The sequence below is a fragment of the Acomys russatus genome, chromosome 4 (assembly GCF_903995435.1).
Source record: "Acomys russatus chromosome 4, mAcoRus1.1, whole genome shotgun sequence".
Taxonomy (NCBI): Eukaryota; Metazoa; Chordata; class Mammalia; order Rodentia; family Muridae; genus Acomys; species Acomys russatus.
In genome coordinates, this window is record NC_067140.1 from 66,829,412 (window position 1) to 66,852,621 (window position 23,210).

The 23,210-nt window shown below is 42.1% G+C and overlaps 1 protein-coding gene across 2 annotated transcripts in view; it reads left to right on the plus strand.

Moving 5' to 3' along the window:
- Positions 1 to 23,210, plus strand: part of Atrn (attractin) — a 112,648-nt gene that overhangs the window by 59,737 nt on the left and 29,701 nt on the right. For both annotated transcript variants that reach the window (XM_051144644.1, XM_051144643.1), the window contains exons 13-23: positions 1,624 to 1,745; positions 2,556 to 2,694; positions 5,144 to 5,334; positions 8,567 to 8,786; positions 10,029 to 10,214; positions 10,697 to 10,930; positions 14,263 to 14,400; positions 17,170 to 17,263; positions 17,931 to 17,983; positions 22,342 to 22,436; positions 22,949 to 23,027. In XM_051144644.1, the coding sequence (XP_051000601.1) occupies positions 1,624 to 1,745; positions 2,556 to 2,694; positions 5,144 to 5,334; positions 8,567 to 8,786; positions 10,029 to 10,214; positions 10,697 to 10,930; positions 14,263 to 14,400; positions 17,170 to 17,263; positions 17,931 to 17,983; positions 22,342 to 22,436; positions 22,949 to 23,027 (1,551 nt within the window). The remainder of the gene's footprint in view (positions 1 to 1,623; positions 1,746 to 2,555; positions 2,695 to 5,143; positions 5,335 to 8,566; positions 8,787 to 10,028; positions 10,215 to 10,696; positions 10,931 to 14,262; positions 14,401 to 17,169; positions 17,264 to 17,930; positions 17,984 to 22,341; positions 22,437 to 22,948; positions 23,028 to 23,210) is intronic.

Here is a 23,210-nt window from a genome sequence, read left to right on the forward strand (position 1 = left end):
ATAGCCACTAGAAATCCAGTGCTATCAGATATTTGAAATGTGGCTACTGTAACTAAGGGGCTGATTGTTTGCTTTTCTTAGGTTTTACTTTAAAAGTGCATGTAGTGAGCCAGGTGTAGCATATGCCTATAGTGCAAATACTCCAGAGCTGAGGCAGGAGGCTCATGAGTTGACAAGCCTGAGTTGCATAGGCAGTTCTAGGCCAGCCCAGGCTGTATTTAATGAGACCTTGTCTCAAAAGCCCAAACCACCAACAATTAAAGAACGTAAGTGGCTATTGGTGTGTACAATGATGATGGAGGTCTGGTGTTAAGGCTAAGAGTGGGAGGGTCATATCGGGCAAATTGCGCTGGTAGACAACAGTAGAGCTGCTGTCCTTTCAAAGTATTTCTAGCCCCGTTAGCTGGACCCAGCAGTGCAGCACGGCAGGCACACCACAGCCCCTGCTCTGGAGCCTCTGAGCCGCCCTTGTTATTTCTCTCTCCCTAGCTGCTTGTTTAGAGGTTGTTCTGAACACTTCACCAGCTCAATAAAGTAACATGTATAAAAGTCCTTGAAAAGTAAGACAAATGCCTCCAAGATCTCTGTCCATACCACGCAATTTAAAGTATGAAACTGCGTTCCTTATCTAGTGAGACCGATGCTGCAGTTAAGGTGGGAGTTATACGGGACAGGGACTGCTTTTGTTTTCCTGGTATGTGCCAAATAAAGCTGTGCAGGAACATAACGGTCCTGAGCCTGTGCTGTCGATTAGAATTTTGGATCATTTACTAAAAACAGATTACCAGAACCTGGTGGGATTTGTAACTCTCCTGAAACACTTAGAATCAGTAGAAAAACCAAAAATTAAAATTCAGCCTAAATATATAGTGTATTGGAAATAATCTTATCTTAGGAGATTCATTATGAACTCCTTAGTTTTATCTCACATTCTGGGTGGGCCTAATCCTGTTGCAATAAACTTGGCAAGAAAAGCAGCCTCGCTGCAAACTGGCAAGGGGAGTTTCTGTTAGGCCAGTGGCCTCTTCCTGCTTGTGTGTGTCATGCCCATGAGAAGATGGCTTAACAGATGGGGCAACATGGCTTTGTAGCTTCTTGTTTGAGGATCGATAGGAACTATGTCAGGCCTACAAAGTATGGAAGTTCTGAAGCCCACAGCCTTGAACTCACGTGTGTGTTGAGTGCAGCTTAACAAGTGCCTCACGTGAGGTTGTGGGTCACTGGATATACCTGCACCCAGACATGCCTTGCGTTTGCAGCGAGGACAAATGTCTTGGTGTCTCGTATTACTCTCTGGCTTCTGCACAGCTTCTGCTGTTAATTCTATTGCTAGTTGGTGTTTGTCCTGGGAATAAAAGTATTCAAGGGCCCAGATCTTCCATTATATCTCAGAAATCTATAAAATTAACAGATCTTTGATTTTTACTTTCTGGATCCTTTGGGTGAACAATTATAAGACAGTATTTTCCAGATTATCTGCCATATCTATTTTATTTTAACCTGTGAATGTGGCAATGCTTTTCCTTCCAGTTCGGCCCTACATTTTGCTTCCCAGCTTATTAGTGTCAGATTCCATGTAACAGAGGCTGCCACATAGTTGATGGGTTTTTCTTCTCTTCATAGCCCTCGACCATGACAGATGTGACCAGCACACGGATTGTTACAGCTGCACAGCCAATACCAATGACTGCCACTGGTGCAGTGATCACTGTGTCCCTGTGAACCACAGCTGCGCAGAAGGCCAGGTCAGATGCTGTTTTTCATGGATTTTAGAAAGCAGAAAAATGCTAGTTGAGTTTGGGCAGAGTGTAAATAACAAACAGAGCTACTTTTAAAATTAAGTATACATTTGAATTTTACTATTGCTCAGGTTTTCTCTTTAGAAGGAATGTTGTATACATCCCAAGGGTCTCTCTAACTACTGAACGTTTGTGTGTAGTGTTTCAGAAAAAGTGTTTGACAGAATGTTCTCATCTTCCGTCTTGCCTCGGCACAGCGTCTGTGCTCACTGTGTATGATTTGAAATTTAGGTGATTACAGGCTAAAGAAGATAAGGCGGCCCAGCTTTTTTTGTCTTTGATGGTTCATGACATTTTCTTCCTCCCCGTTTAATGCAGTTCACAAGAAATAAAACTTGAGACTGCTGTGCTGGGCAGGGGCTGGGAGGAGCCCTGGAAAAACAGCAGGTCCAGCTTTCACATTCTATAGATAGACATTGAGTGAGGCATGGTGGTGGGGTGGGTCTTTGAGCTGCTGCCTTGCCAGCTAAAGGCATGTTAGTGAGGACTTGCACTGTGGTGTTCTAATTGAAGTGCCGCCCCTGTTCATTCTGTCTGCCCGTCTAACTCTTGTCAGTCGTCTATCTATCTAACTCTATAGCTAATCTATATTGAATTGTATCTGTATATCTAATTCTATTTATTTAATTACTTTCCTTCCTTCTTTCCTATGTGCAGTAACCATCCTCAGTTATGTTACTGTCTTTAGGACCCTGTTAGTCCTCACTGAGTTCTTCGTGTGAATATAAACAAAAGCACCTCTCCATTGTGTTCTAGATCTCCATTTCCAAGTATGACAGTTGCCCCAAGGACAACCCCATGTACTACTGCAACAAGAAAACCAGCTGCAGGAGCTGTGCCCTAGACCAGAACTGCCAGTGGGAGCCCCGGAATCAGGAGTGCATCGCCCTGCCCGGTAGGCTGTGCGCAGGGATACCCTCTTGTTGGGTCCAAATCTTGGTCTTCCCTCCCTATGTTAGGTTGAACTTAGGAAAGAGACGCTTATTCTGTCTATTTATTCCTCTCACTATTCGGAGGAAGGATTTTGTATGTTTTTAACTTGAATGTGGTTCTTACATCTTTACTTACTGGCCTATGAAATAAAGTGAAGTATCATCTCTTCTGGAGAATTGGATCCATGCATGAACCATGTCCTTCCTTCTGCTGTAGTAGCCTGGCACTAGAGCTCTGCAGTCTCAGCAGCAGTCAGGACCCTGCAGGAAGCATTTGCTGACAGTTCTGTGAGGAGAAGAGATTTCTGTACCAGTGTTATCTCCTGATGTGACCTCCAGTCCTGACTATTGAGATTGAGGGTACTGATGTAGGTCCTTAGGCCAGCCAGCCTTGATTAATCTTAGATTTATTTTCTCAGTTAGGATATCCAGGAAAGGGGGCTTCTGTGCTCTCCAACATCTGAGGCTTGAGTAGGGCTGTTGATCTGGACCCTTCAAAAAAATTGTGCTTAGTTTGCTGAATGGGCTTTATTTTAGTCAGTGTTCTATTGCTGTGAAGAGACACCATTACCAAGGCAACTCTTAAGAAACATTAATTGGGGGGCTGAAGAGATGGCTCAGTGGTTAAGAGCGCCGCCTGCTCTTCCAGAGGTCCTGAGTTCAATTCCCGGCAACGACGTGGTGGCTCACAGCCATCTATAATGTAATCTGATGCCCTCTTCTGCAGATAAAGCACTCATATGCAATCAATAAAATAAATAAAAAAAAAAAAATAAAAAAAAAAAGAAACATTAATTGGGCCTGGCTTTACACTTTCAGAGGCTATTACCATCATGGTGGGGAGCATGGCAGCGCACAAGCAGGCATTGGAGTAGTAACTGAGATCTACATCTTGATCTGTAAGCAGAGGGAGTGAGAGAGGTGGGGCCTGGCACGAAAGCCCACCCCCAGTGACAAACTTCCTCCAACAAGGCCACACCCCTAATCCTTCTCTGACCGTGCCCTTCCCTGCTGAGCCTGTGGGGATGGTTTTTACTCAAACCACTACAGGCTTTTTGCCTTTTTTGTTTTGTGTCTCAACCTTTAATGTCTAATACACGTTGTGCCTTGTTAAAAGGCATTTTCTAAGACCTGCCATGGGAGCCTGCAGTTTGACTCACTGCCAGGAGCACATTCTGAGGAGCAAGTCTGTCAGCTCTTATGTTAAGCCCTCCCACAGGCCTCCCACTGATGTTCCAGTTAATGAGCATTGTTGGTGTCTCCAACAGTGTGCTCTGGCTCTCGGGAAGGAGACTCTTCGTTGTTCACGGTCATGCTAATGTCCACACAGCACGATCACAGGATCTTCCTTCGTGTGCCATATCACTTTGAGGTTCTTCTTAAACCTATCTCCCTCCTCACCGTGGTTTTGGCATGCCTTGTGCACTTGCTTATGCCTTCTCTCTCAGGATATGAAAACAGGGTAGCATTTTGGAGACAAATTTATCCATTCCCTATTCAATCCCATTCTCAGTTTACTTGTTCTGTATATGTCCTTATGCATGCAGACAAGTATGCCCGTGTGTGAGCATTAGAGGCCAGAGGTTAACTTCCATTTTATTCCTCTCCACATGCAGTTGTTTTGAGCCAGGGTCTCTCTCTCATTGATCATCTAGACTTGCTGACTCACAAGTCTCAGGCATCCTCCTCCCTCTAGCCCTCAGCTGAGATTACAAGCAAGTGAAAGTATACCTGGCTTCTTAGTGGGTGCTAGGGATCAGAACTGAGTCCTTACGCTTGACACAAATATTTTATCCATTGAACCATCTGCCAAACCCCCATTTACAGTTTCTACCCACCCTTCCAATATACCTATTTATTTGTGTGCTCATCATTCAAGATTTTAGGTATCTTTTTAATTTTTCTTTAAAAAGAATTGCACCAATCTCTTATTAATGGCACCAAAGAGTATACCTCAAGAATGTAGGATGGCCGGGTGAGGTGGCGCACACTTTTAATCCCAGCACTCGGGAAGCAGAGGCAGGCGGATGGATCTCTGAGTTCAAGGCCAGCCTGGTCTACAGAGCAAGTACAGGACAGCCAAGGCTACACAGAGAAACCCTGTCTTGAAAAACCAAAAAAGAAAAAAAAGAAAAAAAAGAAAAAAAAAAAGAAAAACCAAAAACGGACAAAAAGAATGTAGGAAGACTGGCCCAGCGTATACTTCCTGAGAGCCAGGAAACATAACTGACGAAATTTTAAAGTTTTTTTTTCTGCTTATGGAAATAAGTAATAATGTCTGATATTGTCACCAAATACTAACAAAGCACCTGGAATTCAAGTCAGAATGAGATTAGATGTTCGGTAATTTGAACTAATGTTCCTGCATAATTTCTAAAACTTTGTTTTCTTTCCTCTTCCCCTTCACAAAAGAAAATATCTGTGGCAATGGCTGGCATTTGGTTGGAAACTCATGTCTGAAAATCACTACTGCTAAGGAAAATTATGACAATGCTAAATTGTCCTGTAGGAACCACAATGCCTTTTTGGCTTCCCTTACAACCCAGAAGAAGGTGGAGTTTGTCCTTAAGCAGCTTCGACTCATGCAGTCATCTCAGAGCATGGTGAGTTAACATTTTTAGAACTTTGGTTTTAAGAACCCACCATTCTTCTGAGGGCATAGCAACAGTTCATATGTAGAAGGGCACAGATGTATGTCATGTGATTGATAAAAGAAATAATTCCAGTAAATGATTAGTAATAGACTGTGGACCTATCTTTTAATGCCTTTCTTCTTGTCTTAAAAAAAGTTCAGTACTTTGTATATTTTATTAGTCATGTTTATTAAGTAAATTACAAAATATGAATATATTGAGTGACTTATTCTGGTGACGTCAGATTATTTGGTACCTGTTTTATATCTAGAGTCTGTTCGGAGGAAGGAAGAGTACAAAGCTAAGTTATCTAGGTGTCATTAAACCATTTGCATCCCTTAAAGGTATTATAGTACATAATGTACTACCTGGCCAGCCCAGAAGATGACGCCTTCTTGCTAAGGCCTCTGAACTCAGAAAGGCCCAAGCTCTTCCTGTCTAGCCAAGCTCTTGAACGGCCTGTAGTTGATATTACACAATCTCATTTGGCTTTTTTTTTTTTTTTTTTTTTTTTTTTTTTTGGTGAAAAATCTAAGAACTTTGATTCTTTAGTCAATTAGATAGATACTCACAGAGCACTTTTCCTGTCCTTGCTGGCTGTGCTACACAGAGATGTGGGTACATTCTTTTATCTAGCCAGGAAAAAACAGAATGCAGCACAACATTTCTCTTTGGCACGATGTTCAGTGGTCCTGGTCGGTCGTTAAGTCTCAGGAAGCCCATATATCCAGAAATAAGATCAACCTGGACTAAAGGAGGACTTCTGGCAGTTAGACAAAAGCCAGCATTCCTCAGGAACTTGGGAAACTGGTTCCCATCCCTGAAAAGGAGTCATTTCCCTTACCTCTGGCAGAAGGGACGTTGAGCTGTCTGTGGTTCCTGTCAGCATATCAAAGTGCATGCAGGCCTCCAGGCCCCTCACTATCACAAGCACCTGATAAATACATATATTCCAAAGTCCATACTAGTCTCCTGGCCCGTCCCTCTGTCCAGCTATTCACCCTCCTCCTAATCTATATGATGTGTCCACTTCATACATTCTCTCTTTTATTTCTTGCTGTCTCCACTATTCTTTCCTGCTCTTCATTTCCCTAGCCCTGGCCATGTCCAATCTGCTTTTTTGTTTGTTTGTTTGTTTTCCCTTCTGCTCTGGATTCTTCCAGATGTCTCTGGATATTTTCTCTCTTTTATTCACAACAACAATAAAAAACCCTTATTCTAATCATGGAGTGGTCATGTCTGCAGTTTCTTTAGTGTGCATATACATCTTGTGTCTGACACACTGGTAGGACCTTAGTAACAAAACTAGGCTCTAGGAGCCGAGAGAAACACAGAGTGAGCAGTCAGCTCTGAGGTGACACTTCCAGAGGAGACAAAGAGAGGTGAGTGATGAGAGCAGGTAGAGGAGAAGCAGACAGAGAGGTGGACTCTAGAATTTGGAGTCAAATATGGTAGGTGGCAGAAACAAATGATCTGTACCTTAGGAGAGTCACATCAGCGCTTTGGTTCGATGGGAGAGGCTGGCCCTTTGGAAAGGGGTCTGTTTGTGCCCTCCCAGGTGTTCAGCACCAGGTGAATATGAGAAGTACAGTAAAGGAGCTGCAGGTATGACTGCTACATTAGGTGAAGGGTTTTATTGTAAGAGAGAGAAAAATCCAGAAGCATCTGGAAGAGTCTGGAGTAGAGAGAAAAAGAAGCAAAGTAGGCGTGACCAGGGCTAGGGAAATGGGAGAGAATAGTGGAGATAGCAAGAGATAAAGAGAGGGGCTGGAGAGATGGCTGAGAGGTTAAGAGCACTGTCTGCTCTTCCAAAGGTCCTGAGTTCAATTCCCAGCAACCACATGGTGGCTCACAACCATCTGTAAAGAGGTCTGGTGCCCTCTGTACATGCAGACAGAACACTGTATATATAATAAATAAATAAAATCTTAAAAAAATAAGAGAGACGAGACGAGAGGGCATGAGGGGTGGACATGTCATGTGGATTATAAGGAGGATGAGTAGCTGAGGGAAAGGAAGGGCCAGGAGACTAGCATGAACTCTGAAATGTGTAATAGGTACTTGGGATACTGAGGGAGCCTGGGGGCGAAGGGGCTGCCCGCAGACCAGAAGAGTGAATTGGAGCTAGAGTTTGTGAGCTGCCTGATGTGAGAGCTGGGATCCAAACTCTAGTCCTTTGGAAGAACAATGTTAGCTGCTGAGCCATCTCTCCAGCCCCTATAAAGGTGATTTTTGTTGTTTTCTTTTTTTGAATTGCAACAGGGAGCCAGGCATAGTGCATCATACCTTTAATCCCAGCATCAGGAGACAGAGCCTGGCAGATGTCTGTGAGTTCAAGGCCACCCTGGTCTATATAGGGAATTCCAGGCCAGCCAAGGCTGGAGAAGGACACCTTGTTTCAAAAAGCCAAACAAATGAAATTGAAATTAGAATGAAAATTCAAGGCTATCCAAGACAGGCGCTTAGTGGTGGAGTGCATGCCTAGGAGGCACTGGGTCTGAGTCCTCACAACAGGAGCAGAGGCAGAAGCAGCCCTACAGGTTCATGACCCTTGGTTTTCAATAAAAGAAAGTGTCAATTTAGATAAATAGATAGAATGTGGCAATACATAAATAGATAAAATGTGATACATATACCTCTACCCAGTAGAATATGATCTCACCTTTAAAAAGAAGGAAATCTGTCACCTGGAACAACACAGATGAGCCTGAGTTTGGCAGTTTCACCGCAGGAAAACTGGGGGGGAAAATGTATGCATCAGGCTGTGCCCACAGCTAACAGTATACGTTTTAAGTCATCTGAATTGGTCCTATAGGCTCAGGTTATGATCTGTGGTTAGGCATACAACCAACATTTTATAAATATTAGTAAAGTTACTTCATTTATGAACCAGCATTTAAACAAAATTTATGGATGATTGTTTCTTTATATCACTTGTCATACAACAAAAGTAGATATGATTATTGCTTTGCTCTTGATCTCTGAAAATCTTGATATGTTATCTTCTTTGAGCCAGTTTTTATACTTTGTAATATTGAATGCACATTGAAATGATCACTTATCTTAACCTACCATGGCTAAGTTTGGAGAGTAAGGAGTTTTCTAGGTATTGCGGAGTATGCCTGAGCAGGTGGTTTTATGGCAAAGCCTATTTTGGTGAAGACACTAGCTGTATTCCTAATTGTGCTTCTTTCGCCAATAGTCCAAGCTCACTCTGACCCCATGGGTTGGTCTTCGGAAGATCAATGTGTCGTACTGGTGCTGGGAGGACATGTCTCCATTTACAAACAGTTTGCTGCAGTGGATGCCGTCTGAGCCCAGTGATGCTGGCTTCTGTGGGATCTTGTCAGAGCCTAGCACTCGGGGACTGAAGGCTGCAACCTGCATCAACCCTCTCAACGGCAGTGTTTGTGAAAGGCCTGGTAAGGACATGGATGAATATAGTGCTCCAAGAGGTTTGCTAAGACACTTTAGGAGGCATTTGAGCGAGTGTTGACGTGATGAAATACTCAGGATAGCAGTAAACACCGATTCAGGCATATTGATGTCGCAGAACCCAAATCTAAATGCAGAAGGGAATAGTCTTTGCCTCTGGCTGCTTTGACCCATATTCAAAACCAAAATAAAATTACTAAAAGAATCCAATTAATGCTTTGTTGGCCACAAAAATGTTGAGAATATTTCTGAAAGATAATTTCCTTGGTGTTGGCAGAGGAACGCTATGGAAGAAAGAACAACACAGAAACCAAAGAAACCTTTAGAAAAGCGGCAGGTCAGGACACTATCCAGAACGCTGCTTGGGGAAGGGCATGGCAAAAGAAGCCGACAGAGCCAACACCAGGCTATGATAGTGTCCTGTGCTGAGGCTAAGGTTAGACTCCATGATTGCAGGCCAAGGGCAGCCACACACATGTGAGAACTCAGAAGCAGGAGGTGCATGTGCGGGTTATTTGTGGGGGCTGGGTTCCATTCCTAGCAGGTCTCGTTTCATGAAATTATTGTGCTTTGCCTATAATACAGCATAGGCTTTAACTTCTGGTAGGGTTTCTAAATACTTAAAAATAATTGCTTACTGTTTAATCATGTGGTTTGTGTGTGAGTAGGGGGTAGGGGGTGTGGGAAGAGATTGTGTGTAGAGGTGCCCTTGGGAGACAGGTGTCAGACCTCTCAGAGCTGGAGTTCCAGCTAGCTGTGAGCCACCCCACATGAGTGCTGGGAGCTGAGGTTGGGTTCTCTGGTACATGCTCTTAACCCTTGAGGCATCTCTCCAGGCCCCTGGACTTCTAAATGATCTTACATGAAAGCTTTTCATCCTTGTTGAATCCTAAATGCTTTCATAAATGTAATGTTGTCATACCTCAAAATTGTAAATGTAGAATTTAACAAACTCAGGTTAGTTCTAAGACTCCTGAGTTCATCATGAGTCATCTTTGTTCTAAGATTTTTGTTGTTGTTGTTGTTTCCCTACCTTTGTCTTCAGTGCTTTTTAAAAAGAAAGTCCATTTCCCCCTAAATGTTTAAGTACAGTTAAATAAACAGAACCTACAACTCCAGTTTCCTGGATTTTTCTTCCATGTAGTGCAGTGTTGAATTGATTTCATAATGCACATTGAAAAGTCTTTGATCTATCTTAGCTGACCAGTGTCCCTTGGGCTTAATTCCAGCAAACCACAGTGCCAAGCAGTGCCGGGCACCGTGTGCCCTGCGGACAGCGTGTGGCGAGTGCACTAGCAGCAGCTCCGAGTGCATGTGGTGCAGCAACATGAAGCAGTGTGTTGACTCCAATGCCTACGTGGCCTCCTTCCCTTTTGGCCAGTGTATGGAGTGGTATACAATGAGCAGTTGCCCACGTAAGTGAAAAGAGGCTTTGAACATTTGCAGCCACGTTGGACTTGACCTTCTGCTCAAGTCTGTCCAGAAGCTGGTTGGGCTGGTTCCAGATTAAAGTGTATGTATAGGATTAAGCACAGTGAGCTATGCAGTAAATCAGGTAGGTCTAGTGTAAGCCACTGGGTATAGAGATAACTTCTTTTTAGGGTCATATTATAGTTCAATCTCTGTAATCTCTCCACATCCGCCAGTTCGTAAAGTGCTTTCCTCATCGTCTTCTCTTTGTCCAACATTCTGATCCTAAGAGGTGGGGAAAGTTCCTCTTATTTATTGTGTAAAATATTGGGCTCTTTAAAATATTTCAGTAATCACTGTAAGGTACTAGTACTAGTTTTAATTCATGGAAGTTAAATCATCTGTCAAAGAAAAGATAGGAACAGTGAAGTAAGTCTTGTTGTGATAGTGATTACGAGTTGGGTTGTTTTGTTTTATTTTTTAATAGCTGAAAATTGCTCTGGCTACTGTACCTGCAGCCATTGCTTGGAGCAGCCAGGCTGTGGCTGGTGTACTGATCCCAGCAATACTGGGAAAGGAAAATGTATTGAGGGCAGCTATAAAGGACCTGTGAAGATGCCGCCCCAGGCCTCTGCAGGAAGTATGTATCCACAGCCCCTCCTGAACTCCAGCATGTGTCTAGAGGACAGCAGATACAACTGGTCTTTTATTCACTGTCCAGGTAAGATGCCTGTGTAGCCCAGTTCAGCTCTCTCACTACCTGTTGATAAAGAATAAACCTTGACATAAAACTAGGCAGCCCAGATCCCTAGCCCATATTTTAATTGGGTCTTTTTTTTTTTTCTTGACTCTGCTTCTTGAGTTCTTTCTTTGTTCTGCATATTACTCCTCTGTTGGATGTACAGCTGGCAAACATTCTCTCCGTTCTGTGGGTTTCTTCTTCACTTGATTGATTTCTTTTTTTCCCTTAGCTGCACAGTGGCTTTTTGGCTTTATAAGGTCCCCTTTGCCAATTGTTATCATTAGTTGCTGAGCAAATGGAGTCCTCATTAAAAAGCCCTGCCTTACGCATACATCATGTGGGGAGCTGCTTTGTTTTCTTCCAGAGGTCTCAGTGGTTTGGGTTATGGCTTCGATCCATTGGGGCTAGTTTTGTGAAAGGTGATAGTGATAGATATGGATCTGTTTTCATTTTTCTGCATCTGCACATCCAGTTTTACAGATACTGGGACTGAATTTACAGACAGTTGTGAGATGCCATGTAGGTTCTGGAAATTGAACCGAGGTCCTCTGTAAGAATGCCTAGTGCTCTTACCTCCTGAGCCATCTCATGCCCCAGACCTACGAACATTGGAAAGTTGATTCTGTACCACTTTGCTGAAATTGTTGATTTCTTCTAGAAGTTTAATGATGGAATTTCTGAGATTTCTTATGTGTCTTATATGATCTTTAAATAGGGGTAATTTAACTTCCTTCCCTCTGTGTACTTCTTCATTTCTTTCTCTTGCCTCATTGTTCCCCCTAGTAATTTCAGTACTATATTGAAAAGGAGTGGGCATTGTGACAGCTTTATCTTTTTAAAAAAAAAAATGCAATTGTTCTGAGTTTTTCCCCATTTAAGATAATGTTGGTTATAGGTTTGTCATATACAGCCCTTCTTATACTGAGGTATGTTCCTTCCCGTCCTGTTTTCTCTACAACTTTATCATGAATGCACGTTGGATATTTTATAAACCCTTTCTGCATCTATTCAGATGATTGTGTGATTTTTGTCTTAGATCTGTTTGTATAATTTATTGTATTTATTACTTGTGTATGTTGAGCCACCCTGAAATTCTGGGATAAAGCCCACTTGCTTGTGGAGGATGATCTTTGTGATATGTGCTTATATAGTGTTTTCTACACTTTTGCATCTGTGTTCACCAAGGATACTGGTCTCTAGTTTGGTTATTTATTGTCTTTCCCTGCTGTGGGTATTAGAGGAATGAGTTTAGGAGTGATTCTTTTATTTCCTTTTTTAAAAAATAATTAAGAATTATTGGTTGTTGTTCTTTGAACGTCTGGTAGAATTCTGCGGTGAATCCATCTGTTCTGGGCTCTTCAGTTAGATCCATCTTCAGGCTCTTTGGTTGGGAGGCTTTTGCTGTGGCCTATCTAGGTTGCTCATCTCCTCAGAATTTAACTTTGGTGTTTGGATGAACGAAGAAATCAATCCATTCCTTTTGTATTTCCCACTTAATGGAATATGGGTTTTACATTATTTCTTTATAACATTCTGTATTTCTTTGACATCTGTTGTAACATCTTATTTGTTTCTGATTCTGTTAATTTCTTTCTCTTGGTTCTCTTATCTTCCTAAAGAACCAGCTCACTAATTCTCTGTATTGTTTCTTCATTCCTAGTTTACTGATCTCTTCTTTGGTTTTTATTACTTCTTACCATCTACGGTGTTTGGGTTGGGTTTAACTCCTATTTTTCCAACATTTTCAGTTGCATCATTAAGTCATTTGTTTGGGCTCTTTTGGATTTCTCATTGAAGCACTAAGAACTATTAACCTCCTTCTTAGAACTGCTTTCAATGTGACCCAGGAGATTTGATGTGTTGTATTTTCATTTTAATTAACTTCTAGGAATATTTTTATTTTTTTCTTTGACCCATTCATCATTTAGTAATGAGTTATTTAATCTCTGTGAATTTATCCACTTACTGGAGTTTTGTTTGTGACTGCTTTTAAGGTTCTGTTTGTTTCTTCAAGTCAAGGTTTGTGTATGCAGTTCTTGTTGTCCTGGAGCTCTCTCTGTAGACCAGGCTAATCTCAAACTCACAGAGCTCTACCTGCCTCTGCCGCTCGAGTGCTGGGATTAAAGGCGTGCACCACCACTGCCTGGCTGATTTTAAATTTTATGGCACAATGGACAGTACATAGTTCTCTCTGTGAGTTAAGGATTCTTTGTTTCCCAGTGTTTGCCTCTGTGTGCTGCTGAGGAGAATGTATACGCTGACATTTAGGTGGAATGGTCTGTAGAGATCTGTTAGATCCATTCTACATAAGAAATTTAATTCTGAGGCTTCTCTGCTTTTTTTTTTTTTTCCCCCCTAGATGATGTACCTATTGGAGAAAGTAGGGCGTTAAAATTATTCACTATTATTGGGTATTTTTTTAAAGGAGAAGAAAAAGAATTAATCTTTTAAAATCCTGAAAGGAAAGATACCAAACGTGAATTATGTTTTCCGAGTAGTGGGATTGTGTTTGATTTTTTTTTATCCCTATATTATTCAAATAAAAGTGCATTACAAGCATAAGCATTTTTGTTTGTTTGTTTATTTGGTTGGTTGGTTGTTGGTTTTTGGAGACAGGGTCTCTCTGTGTAGTCTTGGCTGTCCTAGACTCACTTTGTAGACCAGGCTGGCCTCGAACTCACAGCAATCCGCCTGCCTCTGCCTCCCTGAGTGCTGGGATTAAAGGCATGCGCCACCACTGCCCGGCTCAAGCATGAGTTTTTTTTTTGTTTTTTTTTTTTTTTTTTTTTTTTTTTACAGTGAATAGCAACAAAAAATTGTTTGTATATTGCTGTGGACTTTCATCTTGCTTTGATAATATATTTGAGTTTTTTGTTGTTGTTGTTTAGACTAATTTGTTTTGGATATTTTTATTTTCTCACACTAGTTTTAGTAAACCTTCTTTTGTTTTGTTTGTATTTTTTAGACTGGTCTCAAACTTGCTATGTAGCCAAGGGTGGCCTTGAAGTCCACACAGAGCTCTTTCCTCTCTTTCTTTATTTTTATTTTTTGAAAAAAAAATTTTAGGTGGGAAGCTTACTATGTTACCCATGCTGACCTGAAACTTCTGCACTTAAGCGAGATAGGGCCACAGGATTGGAGTCACCACAGCCCACCTCAGCTCCTAGTGTTGGAACTACTGGGCACACTGCTGCACTTCACTGGTTCTGGTGACTTAACATTTAGAGTATCTGCAAAAAAAAGCCTGTGAAATTTACTCACCCAGTCCTCCTTTGGGAGAAACAGAGCTCTTAGGATTCTTTGCCTTTCAGCTTGCCAGTGCAATGGACACAGCAGATGTGTTAACCAGAGTATCTGCGAGAAGTGTGAGAACCTGACCACAGGCAAGCACTGCGAGACCTGCATATCCGGCTTCTATGGTGACCCAACTAATGGAGGCAAATGTCAGCGTAAGTCACACTGGTCAAGTTTGCCAGCCACATGAGGTGGAGCAAGACAGAACTTGCACTTGACTTAAGTATCTCAAAGGGAACAGGCTTCTTGGTTTGGAGTACTGCCTTTTTAAATTAGGTTACATTGTTCAACTGAGTTCAACTGAAGGGCTGTAGAGATGGCTCAGTGGTGAAGAGTACTGACTGCTCTTCCAGAGGACCCAGGTTCAGTTCCCAGCACACACATGGCAGCTTACAACTGTCTGTAACTCCTAGTGATCTAACACCCTCATACAGACATACATACAGGCAAAACACTAATGTACATAAAATCAAAATAAATAAAAGTTTTAAAAGAGTTCAATTGAGCTGTAGGGGCGGAAGAGCTGAACTTGTGGCTTTGGGAGCAGCTAGTTAGAGCAACAAACCAACAGCGCAGGAACTGAGCTTTCCTTTGCATTCAGCAGAGGTAGAAACACGAGCTAACATCAGAGAAGAAACCAACTGCCTTTGTTCCATTTCCCCCCATGGAAGCACACCAGCTCAAGTCAAACAGAGTGGTGCTGGGACGGGTTGTCACTCACTGTGGAGGGAGCCGAGACAGCAGCATTGTGGGGTGAGAAATGGAAAAAAGCTGGGAGTGAGAAGTCCTGGGCACTGAGTCAGAATGAAGACAGTGCCTTGAGTTTCCCTCGTCCTCCATAAAGAGGCACCACAGCGGCATCTGAGAAGTCTTCTGCTGTGACAGCCAGGGGAGCCCCCTTCTGAGCTGCACTTCCCTCAGAGACTGCAACACCTGGCTCAGTTTGCAGTGGTTGGCAGAGGGGAAGGGGGCAACAATTGACCTCATGAGGATCCCAGATGAATTCTTTGTGATGGCCTACGTTTGGTTTTGGCTGCTTGGTCTTTAGACAGGCCCTGGGGAGTTGAAGATGGGCTTGGACGCCTTCTCTTCCTGTCTGTGCTTCCCAGATGTCCAGCTTTACAGGCTCCCCTTAAGTTTTGAGTAGTTTTCCCATTCAGGTCTGAAATCTGAAAGCCATAGGCTACTTTATTGTTAGACCATAAATTAATGTCTTTTTAAATAGTAAGTCACACTTATGAACTCATTTCTTTTTTGCTGTTATCCAATTGAAAATATTATGAATCTGATAGTTGAAAGACCCCTTAAGCTCTAAGAAAGGAGTTCTCAGCCTGAGGAAAAAATTCAGTTGGTATACAGTGTTTGCCTAGCATGCAGGAAGTCCTGAGCTTGACTCCTTAGCACCAGGTGAAAATGGTTGCCCTGAAAATGCAGCTGCTGGCTAAGGGGCTGAAAATGCCTGAAAGTCAGGGTTGAGAGAAAGAGAAGCAGTTGGAAACAGATCTGTGGAGGGTGTATAGGCTTCTCTACAGTAGGCTTGTGTAGGATCTGGGTGGCTCTTGGATCTGTTATCCTCAGAGAGCTACTGAGAAGCCTAAATGTAATCTAAGTGGTGTCTGAGGGTTACTGAGGAGATAAGTAGAGCTTGCTGATCACAGGGTGCAGGGAGGTAGGACGTCTCTGAGACAAAGTTAGCTGTCTTGTTTGAGATTCTTAGGTGATGTCTGGGGAAAGGAATAAGGCCCTAGCCAGCATCATTTACGCTCAGGCCTTAAGTCCAGGCCATGGCTGCTTTCATCTATGAAAGGAATATCATCTCTGTGTCAGCAGCCTTCACAGCAAACATTAATTGTGTTGGGATCCTGCTTCTCAGGTAGTGGGAGGCTCACCAGGCTAGGTCATATGTTCTTTGCCTGTCCCATGTCGTCAGCTGCCACTAGAAAGGTCTAGTTTCCCTCTCTGGTCTCTGAGGGTCCTTGCTGTACTTTCGAGAGTCCTGATTCATAAGAGAAAGCATAGTTTTGTTTTGTTTTTTATATACTGTTGGTAAGAATATATATTGAACCTTGGCATACATTTAAAAATTAAAATTTATTTTTAAATGGTGCTTTAGCCTTGATGTATTAAATGCTTACTGCTTCACATGCCATGCATGCCTCCTTTAATCCTCATATTAGTCCTACGAGATGGATAACATTACTGTCCACATCATTTAGACAAGGAAACAGGTCTCAGGCTCAGTTTCATGATCAGAGCTACATGAAGACAATGGACTCAAATGCAAGCTGACTGACAAGACTGATTTTTATCCGTGCAGTGCACCAAACCCATATTCAATAGAGAAAGAGTTTTGACTGCTGCGCATTCTGATGATCTCTGCACCATTCTGTTTGAAAGGTTTCTTTCAGTGATTTTATTTTTCTCCACATGAATCTTTTTTTTTAAGTATACATTTCTCCAGCCTAATGCTTTCCATTATTCCCAGAAAAACAGGCTGCAACAGCAAAGGAGAAGGTGAAGCAAGGGTGGCAGGTACTGCAGGGTCTCTGAAGTGTTTCCCTTGACTAAGAAACCCGCTGAGTTCTCAGCCCTCATGAATGTGGTTTAAAATGTGGCTACAATAGAGATCCTCTCCCAATAGAGATCATTCCCCAGAGAAAAGTCTGTCACAAAGATGGAAATAGCAATTGCTTCAGGTGGCAACAGAAAATCGCTTTTCTTTCCTCCTTCCTTGAATGGTAGTTCCTTTACTGTCATCTTTATATTAGAAATAATTAGAAAAATAATGAATCCTACTCAATGATTTCCTTGGTTTCCTCTTCTTTTTACAAACCCATTTCAGGCTAAATGATTCTGTCTAATCAGAGTCTATGGTAATAATCTATCAAGCTACTTGTGACCTGTGTTCCATTCCTTCTCTGTAGCATGCAAGTGCAACGGGCACGCATCACTGTGCAACACCAACACCGGCAAGTGCTTCTGTACCACCAAAGGTGTCAAGGGGGAAGAGTGCCAGCTGTGAGTACCACACTCTGTTGCTCAGTGAGAGCCGTGGGCTGAAGCTGCCTGAACCCTGAGGGCTGCCTGCTTGCCTGTGCCTTCTTGCCCCGGATTCCCAGGGTCTTTGACTGGATTAGTTTAGAAGTTTGCCTTTTTTGCTTTAGACAGGTTGTCTCAGTTCATTTTTTATTGCTCTGATAAAACACCATGACCAAGGCAACTTACAAAAAAAAAAAAAAAAAAGTATGGTTTCAGAGTGTTAGTCTTCAGGCCAACTAGAGCTATGTAGTAAGACTGTCTAAAAAAGGAAAAGAAAAAGAAGTAAAAGAATAAGATTAGTTTACATAGGACGAGCAGGGTAGAACTGAGAAACAAATGCTTGAAAAATAGTTCAGCTGCATTTTTAGAAGAACATGCAATCCACAAAGTTGAAGGTGTGGTTTATTTATAAGGAGGATCTAGCATTATTACACTTATGTCCTTGGGCAAGTTTTGTCTACCCATTCTTTTTATACTGTTGCTGACGTAAACTGCTGAGCAGTTAGCAGAAAGATTTGTGCAAGTGCATTAGTCTGTCTGGCGTGAATAATGGTATAGTTTATGTAAAAGGATCTGCTTGGTTGAAAAATGAATATATATTTTGTGCTTTAAATATCAATAGAAAATAATTTCTTTTTCTCCCTAGATGTGAGGTAGAAAATCGATACCAGGGAAATCCTCTCAAAGGAACATGTTATTGTAAGTTTGTAATTCTTGTTTCTAGAGAGTAGTTAAGCAAAACTACAGTGCTTTCTTTAACATGTCTGAGAATGGTAAATGCTTGAGGCGTATAGCAAATGCTCATAGACATGCCCCTGACCTGTGAACACTATTTTAATTGTGGTCATAATTTCTGCTAGTCCGTCCATAGCAGTTACCAGGGATGCGCTTTCCTGGCTCTCTTGCTTTCAGTTCCTGTGAAAGCTTACCTCATGTGCCATTCCAGGTGAAGTTTATCATGTCACATTTCAAGATAGAGAATGATGAAAGAATTTCTAAAATACAGGTGAAGTTTCACCATTCTCTGAAGCTGTTTACCACGTCCTTAGGAATAAGTAAATAAAACACCAAATTATTACCTTAGAGTGAGAAGTGAACCTAGTAAGGTAACCACGTTTATGATAAATATATTTTTTCTCTATGAGATTATAGGACAAGAGAAAAAGAAATGAATGTTTGACATGTGCAAATAATGGTATATATAAGCTGTAGAAAAAAGTGGGGGGTGATTCTTGACTTTAGGTAGGAAAAGTACTTTTCTATAGCCTGGGCAGATCTTAAGTTGAGACTTCCTACATCGGCTTCCCAAGTAGCTGAGACCACCAGGCCTACAGAATTCTTCCTATGATTCTAAAACTGATTCATCAAAAACAAAATGTTAATGTGTGCTTACTAAAAAAAATTTTAACTTAGATTTTAAAAAATTGGTTTTGAAAATGTAGCTCAGTAGTAGGGTGCTTGCCTTACAAGGCCCTGTGCTCAGTCCCCAGGCGAGGGGTGGGGCATGTGCTCATAATCTCAGCACCTGAGATTCGGAGGCAGAACGGTCATGAATGTGAGGCCTATCTGGGCTACACAGTGTGAAACCTTTCTCAAATAAAAGTTACACTTTTTTTTTTCCTTTAACACTTTTTTTCTTGTTATTTTATGTGTGTGGGTGTTTCACAACATGTATGTCTCTGTTACATGTGCATGCCTGCTGCCCTTGAAGGCTAAAGAGGACGTAAGATTCCGGATCTGGAGTTGCTGACTCTTATGAGCTGCCATGTGGGTGCTGGTAATGACCCTGAGTCCTCTGAAGAGCAGCCAGTGCTCCTCACTGCTGAGCCAGCTCTGCACCCCCCACTTTAACAGCCTCACTGTGTAGCCTCGGCTGGTCTAGAAGCCAGTGTGTAGAATGGCTGGCCTTGAACTCACGCCTCCTGTGTATGGGGATTAAAGTTGTACACCACCACACCTGCCCCTACAATTTCTGTATTTGATAAAGATCTTATAAGTAGGATATAAAGAAAAGTTTTAGAACTGAGTAAGAAGACCAAAAAAATGTTTTTGTAGCACTGAAGAAAAAATAAAGATTAAAAAACAGGCAAAGATTCATTAAAGAAAATGTGAATGCAGACTATTTAAAAGTAAACAAATACATCCGAAATACTCTACATTATTGTGTTGCGATGGGTGTGTTATACATTTAAAACTACACAGTGAGGCCCAGGCCTGAAATGACTGTAATCAGAAGCTAACACTGGGCTGGGCAGGTAGCTTAGTTGGTGAAGTCTTCACAAGCATGAGAACCTGAGGTTGATACGCAGTACCCCATGCTGACAGCCAGGTGTGGGGTGAGTGTGTCGAATCCCAGCACTGGAGGTGGGGTGGGCTCACTGCCAGGTGCACGGGGCACATTCCAGGCTGATGAAAGGCACTGCCTCAGAAACTGAGATGGACGGCACCTGATCATGGCACCCAGGGTGACCTTTAGCCAGCACACATTTGTACATACAAAAAGCTAATTGCATGGTTTAGGAGAAGACAAATATAATCTGTTTCTTCATGCAATCTGTTATAATAAGTCTTCTTTGATTATACATATTGGGGGGGAAAGGCTATAGTGTTTTAATAGCCAACTCAGATAGTTATTGATAATATCCTTAGTATCATAATGACTGGAGAAACAAGTCATTTCTTAAAGATTAAAATCTGTAAACAGAAACAAAATTGAAAATTTTAAAATCTGGCACATTTAAGTCTATTTGTCTGCTGAGGGAAAAAATACCAAATTATTTCAAGAATCCTGAGAAATTAGGACCTTCATACATTGTTTATGAGAATGTTAAAATGGTATAGTCACTTTGGAAAACCATTTGGTACATTATTTAAACAGTTGCAAGTGCCTGCAGCTTACTTGATTCTAAGTTTGATTCCCCAGTGTCACATAAACTGGATGTGGTAGCACACACACCCAGAGCAGGGGTTGGAGAGGCCCAAGGACCACAATTTTGAGCTCATTCTTGACTATATTTCAAAGCCAGCCTGGGCTAGAGGAGGTGGGGGAGGGGGATGAATTAATAAGTAAATAATATTATTAATAATAAACTTACCAGTTGAACTTACCAGTAAGCTCCTGACCTCATCCTTCCTAGTAGCCACCCATTCTGTTTTCTGTTTCTGTGAATACTCTGGGTGTGGCATCTGAATGGACCCATAGTGTTGTCTTTTGTGTCTGCTTACTCTTAGGTGTGGTGCCTTTGATACTCATCCCTGATGTAACACAGCTCAGAATTGTCTTTCTTTGGAGCTGGACATTTAACTAAGCAATGCACAAGGCTCCTGGATTCAATCTCCAGCACCAAAAAGATAAAAAGAAAAAAGAGATTTTTATAGCTGAACAGATCCCGCTTTGTGCCTGTCATGTTTTGCTTGTCATTCTTTTGTCACTGGACACTGTGTTACTTCTGCCTTTTGGTTGTTGTCAGGGATGTTGTAAACACAAGTGAATATACACCCAGAAGTACAAATAGACTGTGTGGTAATTCTGCGTGGTTTTGTTTTCTGAGGGACTACTATCACTATCTCCTAACACCTACAGTTCCTTACGTTTCCAAAAGCTCTGCACAGGCATTCCTATTTTCCTGCATCCTTATTGACACCAGTTTCCAATTTTCACTTATTTTATAGAGTTTTTTTGTTTTGTTTTGTTTTTGTTTTGTTTTTGTTTTTTGTAAATAGTGACTGTCATAATGGACATGAAAAAATAGTTCATTGTAGTTTTGATTTTGGTATTTCGCTAATGCTTGTTTTTATCTTTTTATATTCTTACTGGCCATTAGTGTATCTTATTTGGAAAAAAAAACCTCTTCAAGGGTCTCACTGTGTGGCCCCGGCTGGCCTGGGATGTGTGTAGACCAGGTTTGCCTCAATTTCCCACCTACCTCTGCCTCCTGAGCGCTGAGATTAAAGGCATATGTCACCACACCTGGTGATTTTTTTGCCCGTTTTTTGTTGTTGTTTTCTGTTGTTATTGTTTTGAGGTTGTTTTTTTGTTTTTGTTTGTTTGTTTTGAGACAGGGTCCTCTGTATAATAGTCCTGGATGGCCTGAAACTCATTTTGTAGACCAGGCTGGCCTTGAACTCACAGAGATCCACCTGCCTCTGCCTGCTGGGACTAAAGATGTGTGCCATCATGCACAGGTTCCCTTTTGTCCACTTTTAACCAGGCTTTTATTGTTGTTTTGTACAATAGACTTTAAGGCTGTATCAGTTTGCATCAATAAGTACTCTTTAAAGCTGCGTCACATTGGCATGGGACTGCCTTCTTCCCGTCTCGATTAAAATAATAAGGTGTATGTTCTTTGTCCTAGACTTTGAGTAACCCTTTCCCAAGTGTTCTAGCTTATGTTACATCATTAAGTTTATGCCTCTGTGTCCTGGCGTAAAGAACAGCATGTTTAGTGACTCAGTTAATATTTGTAGGTGAGATAGATTTGAGCCAAAATCTCAAGCAGGATCTTGGTAAGGAAGATTTTCTGGATAATCCAAAGGATCCTGCAGGGTACCTATGTAAACTGGCCATTCGTGGCACACTTGTGTAAGTCTCACGTGGGAAGCCGAGGCAGGAGGATCAGGAATTCAAGGCCAGCATAGGCAACATGAGACCCAGTCTCAGAAATCCTGTGGTAGATAGGCGAGTTAACATCCTTTCATGGCTGTTGAATTTGTGAGAAAAACAAATTGTGCTTCCAGAGAGCTGTTTTATTTGGTATCAATTCAGTTTGTTTTTAACTCTCACTGTGTGTGTGGCGTGCGTCGTCTCTAAGCGTGTGCTCTTTCTTATTGTGCGTGTGGGTGCGTCGTCTCTAAGCGTGTGCTCTTTCTTATTGTGCGTGTGGGTGCATCGTCTCTAAGCGTGTGCTCTTTCTTATTGTGCGTGTGGGTGCGTCGTCTCTAAGCGTGTGCTCTTTCTTATTGTGAGTGTGGGTGCGTCGTCTCTAAGCATGTGCTCTTTCTTTCTTATTGTGCGTGTGGGTGCGTCGTCTCTAAGCGTGTGCTCTTTCTTTCCACAGACACCCTGCTCATTGACTATCAGTTCACCTTCAGCCTGTCCCAGGAAGATGACCGCTATTACACAGCCATCAATTTTGTGGCTACTCCTGATGAAGTAAGCGTTTCTTTTAAGCTGTCTTGCTTGTGTTGAATTCTGTACGGGTCCTTTTCTTGGCCATCCTGGGCAGAAGTACTACATAGAAGCAGAGCAGCATCAAGGTGGAATATACAGGATAATACACTTCACTGGAAGGCAAATGCAATTTTTTTCTTTTTTGGTTTTTCGAGACAGGGTCTCTCTGTGTAGCCTTGGCTGTCCTGGACTCACTTTGTAGACCAGGCTGGCCTCGAACTCAGAGATCTGCCTGCCTCTGCCTCCCTTAGTGCTGGGATTACAGGTGTGCACCACCATGTCTGGCTCGGCAAATGAAATTTTATCTTCCATTTATTGCTCCTGTTGAGGAAAACTGACAAGAGACATTACCTCTTTACATAAGCATAAGTTTCTCTTGAGATATAAGATAGTCTGCAGTTGAAGTGTGTGAGAAGAGTAAGACCTGACTGTTGCTGCACCTTACAATCGGAAAGGTGTTAACAGTTTTCTAATTGTGTGTACTTCTTCATCAGCAAAACAGGGATTTGGACATGTTCATCAATGCCTCCAAAAACTTCAACCTCAACATCACCTGGGCTACCAGCTTCTCAGGTAAAGACCTACCTAGAGAATGATGGGTTGCCACGTGTAGTATAGGAGTTGGGGAGCAGGGCTCTGAAGATAGGTGAATGAGCTCAGCATACACCATTGCCACTTAGTAGCCACGGCGCCTTGAACAAGCGTGGAAAACTCTCTAGACCTTGGGATTGCCACTGCCTTCTTTGCTGCTACCTC